The 8,607-nt window shown below is 44.7% G+C and overlaps 1 protein-coding gene across 2 annotated transcripts; it reads left to right on the top strand.

The window, feature by feature from the left end:
- The first annotated feature begins 5,401 nt into the window (after positions 1-5,401).
- Positions 5,402-8,191, top strand: IL9 (interleukin 9). Of its 2 annotated transcripts, none has more exons than XM_057409403.1 (5): positions 5,402-5,979; positions 6,064-6,108; positions 6,203-6,229; positions 6,857-6,985; positions 7,959-8,191. In XM_057409403.1, the coding sequence occupies exons 1-5, from the start codon at positions 5,884-5,886 to the stop codon at positions 8,094-8,096; spliced, it is 435 nt and encodes a 144-aa protein (XP_057265386.1). In that variant the 5' UTR covers positions 5,402-5,883; the 3' UTR covers positions 8,097-8,191. The 2 variants fall into 2 exon arrangements, with proteins under 2 accessions (XP_057265386.1, XP_057265387.1); XM_057409404.1 differs by having other exon boundaries at positions 6,067-6,108.
- The last annotated feature ends 416 nt before the right edge of the window (positions 8,192-8,607 follow it).

Here is an 8,607-nt window from a genome sequence, read left to right on the forward strand (position 1 = left end):
AATTTTCCAGTGAAAATCCCTGACCCAGAGGAAGGTCTCTGGTGGTGGGAGAAGCTTTGTGATGCTCACAAAGTGGGAGCAGGATGGGGCTGCCTTTGGCCAGGGGGCAAGGAGAAGGTTGTGTATCCCCCTGCATCCCTGTTGCTGGGTACCTATAATGTTCTTAAGTCCTTCTCCCAGGGCACCCCAGTGGTTTTAGTGCCTGCTGAAGCCATCCCTGTGATTGCTCCTGGCCAGGCTGGGATATTCTCATGCCTCAGGAGTCCCTTCCTGATGTGCCAACACCTTGGGAAGGTGAGATCACAACTCCCATGTCATTTTCTCTTTTCCCGTTGTACTTGAGACACAGGAGTAGGTGATGTCTTTGCAGGCACTAAGATACGTTACAGCTCCTTGGTTTATCTGAAGTTCTTTGCTTTGTTGTAGAGGTTGTTATAGTAGAGACTTGTCTCTAGGCACTGCATTCATGCAAAACAAGAAGGCCAACGCTGTCTTGTGCCCATAAAAAAAAAGGCAGAGTCAGAAGAAATGATGAGATCCAAAGAGAGGAGTGGGAAGAAGATGCTAAATTGAATATAAAGTGCACAAGAACAGCTTCCTTTCCCTAAAGCCATCTTCTTCTTATATATGCTCCTATAGAGTACAGACTGATCACTGCCAGCCTGGATTAAGTAGTACGTAAAGTAACATTCTAGAGATAGGCTTCACAAGGAATTAAGCCATGCAGTGAGGGGAAATTTAAGCAGTTACACTGATTTTTCCTACACTGGAGATCCTGCAGTAGTTCTAAGATCAGACACTAGTGGGACAAACAACCTGTTAAGAGCCATATATGCAGCAGAAGGAGAACATCTTTTTAAGGGGGTCTCAGAGGTCCCATATGAGGTTTCATGGTCAGATATAGAAATGCCTGCTGTAAAAGCAATAGGACCTACATAGCTTATCTTCATGGACCAGCTCATGGGCTATTCTTCCATGTTTCAAAACATTCTAGCACTAAGGTAGCCTACTTTGTATCTAGTATAGGAAATCCTGCCAACTCTTATGTAAGAGGGCCAGGCTATTCTTACTCATGCAGCTATGTGTGAACCAACACCCGTGCTTACTTCATTATTTAATTGAGATCACTGTGTTTCAATCAAGCAGTCGGCAGTGGTTTTCAATGCTTCCAGCATGAAAAGCAAGCTGCAATGGAACTCTGGCTGGTGGAGGGCTCTAAAGCAGCCACAGAGCGAATGCCTTGTGCTGTCTGTCTGTTCTGCATGTTCTGCCTTCCTCTGCATGCTGTGCTGAGAGGGAAATCCAGCACCCAGGGTCATCTCACAGTGGGACAAGCAAGGAAGGGTGAGTGGATTTATGATCTGAGTGCTCTGCAATGCTTCTCTTTCCTGGTGTGAAAGAGGATCCTGAACTGAGAGCAACGGCATCAGGAAAACCTTTACATACAAAAGAACTGGTGATCTTTGTGGAAAATTCCTGCTTTTTCCTGCTTAGTTCTGGGTACTGTCGGTTGTGAGATGCACTTGAAATATGTGCAATGCCCAGCATGGGCATGTTGCTCTCAGGGCTTTTTTTGCTTTTAGATGCCTCAGCTCTTGCTAAATATCATTGCAGCATGGAAAGCTTGGCTTCCCTGTCAGGAGCTCAGGAGAGCTCCGGCGACTGTACTATAGCATGAAACAAGGATGACCCTGAAGGTCCCTCTGAGGTGTGCTCCCCCATCTCACTGCTCCTGAGCACCACTAGTTGTGGTTAGTCAGTTCAAATGGTTTAAAACCAATTTAAACTCTTCTGAAAGGAATGGAACCCCATTACCTACAGAAGCTAAGGTGAGTCCTGAGGACATCCTGTGGTCCATCTGTGTGTGGCTATCAGGAGGTGCCAATGCCCTCTTCAGCCTGTCACATGCTCCCTGAGCTCATCTGGATTTTACACCTTTTTGTCATAGGCAGTTGTGCTATTACTATGCTATGGTTTACCCTTTCGTGGAGGAATTAGAATGACCTTATTTTCCTTTATTTCTACACTAGCATATGTCATCTTTATCTAAAAGAAAGGGAAAACTATACTCCAAGCCACCTTATCTCTGGAAAATGAAACTATTGATAGCATCTCTTTGTTTGCGGTCTCTGTGAGATGTTGATCAGTAAAACAAGCCCGTACATTATCTTGTTTTTCCTTTACAGGGAACGTTTCTTTTTTTCTATATTAAAACGCCCCAGAACTGTTCAGAGTTTCTTGGAAATGCTGCAGTGGGGTGTAAATTCTCTTCTGGCACTCAGAAAACCGGGAGGTCAAATACCAGGTCAAAACAGTGATTTGGAATTTGGATGTTTGTGCAGCATATTTGGTCAGTCAGCCTAGCTTTAAAATAGGTGCATGAAAAGAGAATATATGCTAAAGTATTTACATATCGACCAGGAATGGACAGGACATTAGATGAAGATTTCCAAAGGCACCAGAGGGAATTGTTTGTAAGAGATCATAACATATTGGGAGAGTTCCGTGTGTCCATCCTTTCCAAATCATAGGATCCCAGCCTGTTTGGGTTAGAAAGGACCTTAAAGCTCATCTGGTTCCATCCCCTGCCACGGGCAGGGACCCCTTCCACTAGAGCAGCTTGCTCCAAGCCCCTGTGTCCAACCTGGCCTTGAACACTGCCAGGGATGGGGCAGCCATGGCTTCTCTGGGCACCCTGTGCCAGCGCCTCAGCACCCTCACAGGGAAGAGCTTCTGCCTAAGATCTAATCTAAAGCTACTGTATTTCACCTTGAAGCCACTACCCCTTGTCCTGTCACTATTCCTGCAACAAATACCTGTTCTTGGCTGGAGTCTTACAATCTGGTCACTCAAGAGTCACCAGGCACATTAAGCTGATGCGATGCACTGGCAGCACCCAGGATGATGGAGCTCTCTGCCCCTTCCTTACTCTGATCATCTACTATAGCCATTAGTGTGCAGGGAAGAGATATGAAGTACGGGGATATATGATATGCTGCCTCAGGCTGACCACAGTGAGTATCCCCACTCAGGTTTCCCAATGGCAATATAGGGGATGTTCTCACGTGCTGTTGCACACACTGCTTTCGAGCTTGGTGACCTTTATTAAGGTTTCAGTTCTGGTTTGATTTTTTTCAGCCAGAATTCTTAAAAGGGAACAAAAAGCCTCAGAAAGACCAGATTTAGCATTGGTGGCTCCCCACTTTGACAGCCGGCCTTTTGAGGCTTGTGGGTTTGCAACCTCAGAGGGAAGTGCACTCACAGTCACCTTCTTACCTACGGCAATGTGGCTACTGAATCTAATAGGAAGCGTTGTTTTGGTTTTTTGAGTGATGGTTGAAAAACCTCTATTTCCCCTCTACATGTTGGCCTGTGTCACTGGAAGAGAGATTAAGGGAGAGGAACAGAGGGAGACCAGATACCTAAACATGAGGATGTTGCATTTAACACACTGGTCATCAAAATGAAGACTTTTAAAGTATCAAACCTAAATATTTAAAGATTACATGAAAAAAAACAGGTATTTTTGCTGGAATGGCAGCATATATTAATTTCCATGGTCTTTAGATCAGTCTCTAAATGCTGGACCTTAAGATCATCTAGTTCCAACCCCCCTGCCCATGCCCTAGATGGTCCTTTCCAACCCTAGGGTCCTTTCCAACCCTAACTATTCTATGATTCTATGAATAGAGCCTAAACTCTCCAAAGAGAAGCCATAACCAGCATCACACTCTTCCGTGCCCAATCCACTGCTGCTCTAACCAATACATGGAAAGTTCTTTCTCTGCCAGTTTGACTTCTGGTAACTTCTGATCTGCTGTGAATGGAATACAGCTTCTCTTGTCACCTCTTTGCCCTGGAGCAACAACAGAGTGAGACGGATCTCACTATGCAGTCAAACAGATATGGAAAGATGTAGAGATAACACTGGCACTGCTGGCAGACGGAGATTATGGGGAGGAACCACAGGCTCAGGGAGCAGCTCTGCCATTCTGAGTTTCAACTCATAACAAATACATGGATCTCATCCTTTCGGGCTATAGGCCTGGGTGGAAGTTGTCTGAACTGCTCACTGCCCAGTAAACGTAATGACATGCAGTTACTGCACTAAATGGGATTTCTAATGAATGTATTTTGCTTAAAACCTCCTGGCTGTCATGAAGAGCTCCTTGTCCCTGTCTCCTCACGGCTTGTTGCCATATTCCTTGCACAACCTTGGGCTAAATCAAAGATGCTTGCAAATTCTTTCCTTTAAAACCACCTAAAATTGGGTTTTTGACCATCTGAGAAACCAAGTGTTGTAAGTGCAAATGTTACTCACATCATTCATTTCCTTCAGGGATGGATGCTTTGAACTACATTGTTCCAGCTCTTGCCGAGGGGCTTTACTGGCTGAATAAACAGAGAGCAGCACGCCCATTGCTTCGCTTGAGCAAAAAGCTGTTTCCTCAAGGGAGACCTACCCATCCTGGAAGCCTCTTCATTGATTTTCTGGGAATCACAGGCTCTCGATCACAAAGCAATGATTTTAGCCCTTCTCTAATCATCACCCAGTGCCTTGAAAGATGCCACTGCCTGGCTCAAGGAGTGGCATCCATCCCCACAATATGCCTTTTGAAAGCTGCCAGCTTTAACTTGCCAAGGGAGGGTCCTTGGCTGCTTCTAGGTATTCCCTGGGGCCTGTGTGAAAGCTGTAGCTGCCTAATGGGATGCACACTTCCCACATTAAATCACCCAAGGATGAGCTTCAAAGTGAGCGCAGGGGGCATCCTCCCCAGCCGGGAACTGGGTGTGCAGCAGCCAGGCAGAGGAGCAGCAGACAGATCTTGCTCCGCTCCCCTTGGTGTGCAGGCAGGCAGCGGGGCTGTGCTCACCAAATGAATCCCTTGCTGGTAGGCAAATGCCAGGGAAAACACCCAGCAGATTGCAACTCGATGTCTTCTCTTTCCAGGATAGCTTCAAGAGGGATTCCACTCATCCTCCAGCTGGACTGAACAGCAGAAGGCTCAAGCTTTTGGAGCTATTTACGGCATAGAAGCAGGGAAGCTTAAAAGTCAGCTCTGAGAGTCTAAAAGGGTTACCACTTGCTGTGCTAGGGTGTGCAACTTGGAAAAGAGGAAACGTCTGTGGCCAGAGAAAGCTCTATGAGGCATTCAACCTGATCTGGAGACTCCATCTGAGAGAACTTCCAAGTTAATACCATCTTGGTCACTTGGGACTATTACTGCATCCACTCCTTTCTGCTCCAAATGTGACAGCGCAGTGTGGGTTTGCTCCGAGGGCCCGATCCTTATCTGCACATTGGTGCACGTGGGATCCCAGCCAAGGATTATGGGAGCGCTGTCTGGATGCAGCAGCTGTAATTCAGTGTGACAACTTCTGCACAGCACAGCACAACAGACGCCCTGCAGCATCACCAACCTTCCCTGAGAAAGTTCCTGCTTTGAATCCAGGGGGAATCCGGCCTGTCCTCTTGTTTTCTCAGCAAGTTTGGCAATGGTGAACACGACCGTCTCTTTGCTTTCATGGAACTCTAATTTACAGGAGCACTGGAGACAAACCCCACATTTGAAAACAAGAAGCTTTTGTAGCTTTCTAACCATTGTTTCCTGTTGGGGTGTGATATCATAATGCTCAAATTAATCACTTATGAGGAGCAGCTGTGAATTTCCGCTGTACGAAAGCAAAGTCACTGCAGTAGGTGACTCAATTCCACGTTTGATGCTGTCCAAGCAAAGTGGGAAAAAAGCAGTGGGCACCTGGTATCAATTTTATGATTGGGTTTTTCCCTATTAGAATGGGAATTTTGTGAAGACTCAATTAAAAGGAGTGCCCTCCTGTTCTGCTGCCACCCACCAGACTGAGCTGCACACAAACGCCAGCATGCTGCCATACATCCTCTTCTCTTGTTTGCTGCTCTGTGTGCAAGCACAGAACTGCAGCGTCCGTGAAATCATCCGGCATACAAAACTCCTGCTTGTAAGTTTAGCACCTTCCCTCTGTCAAAGCGCAGGCTTATGCAGCGGGTGACAACAAATACTGACTTCTCACTTGTTCTTTCAGCAGGAAAGTCCTCTGAGTTGCCCCTGTAGGGAGACAGCTGTCAATGTGAGTACACCGCTTTGGAGAACACCATGAGAATGTATTTGTGTGCTGAATGCTACCAATGCTGGATCTTAACGCTCACTCTTTTCATTTTCAGTCATGTTCCTGTCTTCCCATTGCTGAGGTAAGTATTGATTTTAAACTGTTGTAGGTGTTAGGGAAGTTCAGTATTAACTGAGTTGATTTTGCTCATGCTGTTCCTTATACAGCTTTTGCTTCTCGTTATGAGGAAGCCTTTAATGCATGAGCAGCAGCAAAACTGAGCTTGATGTATAGCAGTAGGGAGGGAAGCAGAAGTCTGCCCATCATCAGTGCAGTCAACCAAGCCCAGCCAAACAGAGCCTTGTGGGTTTCACTCATAAATCAAAAGATGCAGCCTCTTGCTCTGAAAATTTCTGCAAGCCTTTGATTTATGGTTACATGCCAAAGACTAAGTGAACCCTGAAAGAGATTTCAGGCCTCAGATGCTTAGCTCTAGGTGTATCTAACACAATTTCACTTTTGTAAGGTACGGTGAAACCCAGCATTGGCTGAAACTATACTTCAGAGTTACCATTTGAGGGTTTCTGAGAGATGTGACAGAAGCTTCTTAAGGCATACACGACGATTCAGGGTTTTACAAACCTCCCAAAGTTCATGTACCAGCTTTCAATGGAAGAATAGAACAGAATACGTCACATTTGATGGTGACATGCTGCCACATTTAGGAATACACAAAACACATTCTTACCCTTTTTTCTTCCTGTAACAGCCTGGCCACGAACTGCCATGCTTTGTGGAAGGAACTGAACACATGCTGAAACACAACATCTCTTCCAATGCAGTAGTTGAAAGGCTTAACCTAAGCTTTCAGATTCAACTGGACAGAAAGCTCTGTAAAGTAAGACGTTTCCTACTTTCCTATAGATCTTTGTCTATCTTTTAAAAAAGAAAGGATTTTTTTAATAATTTAAATATGTGTAGCTGAGTATTAGATTAATTTGAAATATATTGTAAATAATTGTTCTATGCAGGAGCCAGGTATGATAGCTGCAACATGTATGAGGTGATGGAAAGCTGTTAAAATTGGCAGAGGAAGCAGGGAGATGGGTTCTGCCCCACTGTGCCATTTCCCTTCTCCAGATCCCTTTAGCATGAGAACCTTTAAACACAGAACTCTGGGAGAGGAGCTTAATTTAATTTGCTTTTCTATTCTCTTTCCTCAAATGTGTTTGCACTCTAAACAGCAATGATATGTAACCAGAGAGTAGATGTGCTGGGGACCAGCAGGCATAGGATCATTCTCTTCTGGAGCATTAATTCTACCAAAACTGCAATTCCTTCAGGGATGCTCAGGCCTGAAATACTGCTGTGGCCTGCAGCATCTTCAGATTTGTAATGATGCTCAGGAAGACTCTGGGATCCCCAGATGACTTTCCTCAGGCAGTGAAACACTTTACTTACAGTGAGCAGAACTGTTGTGTAATCCAGTGAGACAGAAGATGCTGGTGATGCAGTGTTGCAAGCTCCTTTTAGCTAGCTTCAAACTTGCAAGGGGAAATATTGTTAGAATGGGACTGCAACACCGAGCAGCCCCATTGCCCTTACCTTACCCAGCTTCTCCTACAGCTCTGTCTGCCCTGTATGCCAGGCTGAAACAGCCTTGTTGAAATGATCTCAGTTATATCTATATGACAGCTGTCACCCTAGTCACCACAAAAAGCCACTCACTGCTCAAGGAACGGTTCTTTAGGACCTGCTTTTGACATCTCTGCTTAGCTCCAAAGAATGCCTATTTTAACTGTTTCATCTAAATCCTTTGTATTTTTATGGAATCTTTGGTAACCCAATCTTTGTTCTTCCTCCCATCACAGAGCCTGGCGCACAGGACTCAATGCCAGTACAAGATCAAAGGAAATGTGAAGGAATTTTTGACTAAAATCCTGAGGACCTATCAAGAAATCAATATACATAATTTAAAACAGCTTAAAAAAAAACCCATAATTCTTTGATAAGAAAGGAGAACAGAAAAGTTATTTATTGTATTTATTGTTCACCTGAACTATAGAAGGTAGAAATACCAACTGCTAAACCAGTAAAACTGCTATTTACCTGAGCAACAAAAGTATTCAGCTCTTCATTTTATATGTTTTGTACTTGGGGAAAGGTTTGAACATCCTATTTTGGTGCCACTGGGCACCAAAATGCTTCTGCAAAGCACTGGTCCAACAATTTCACTCACATGAGATGCTACAACCAAACGCATGCTCTGACCACTCTATAGCTCTAGAAACACTCCTGGACTTGTGACTCAGAGATGCTGTGTTTTCTTTGTGCATCACATTTATTTCTGACAACATCTATACACCATGAGTAAGTCACTTCTTTCTTGCAAGGTTGCAGATTTTCCTGCCCAGAGCCACCTTTTTCTTTCTTCTAAATATTCAGTAGTAGAGAAGTCATGAACTGCTTACCATGCAACAGCAAGATCATACCCAGAGTTAACTGCAAGTTCTCAATGGG

This window comes from Pezoporus wallicus, unplaced genomic scaffold (assembly GCF_028554395.1).
Source record: "Pezoporus wallicus isolate ANWC-B61680 ecotype Strahan unplaced genomic scaffold, APGP_CSIRO_Pwel_v1 contig_8166, whole genome shotgun sequence".
Taxonomy (NCBI): domain Eukaryota; kingdom Metazoa; phylum Chordata; class Aves; order Psittaciformes; family Psittacidae; genus Pezoporus; species Pezoporus wallicus.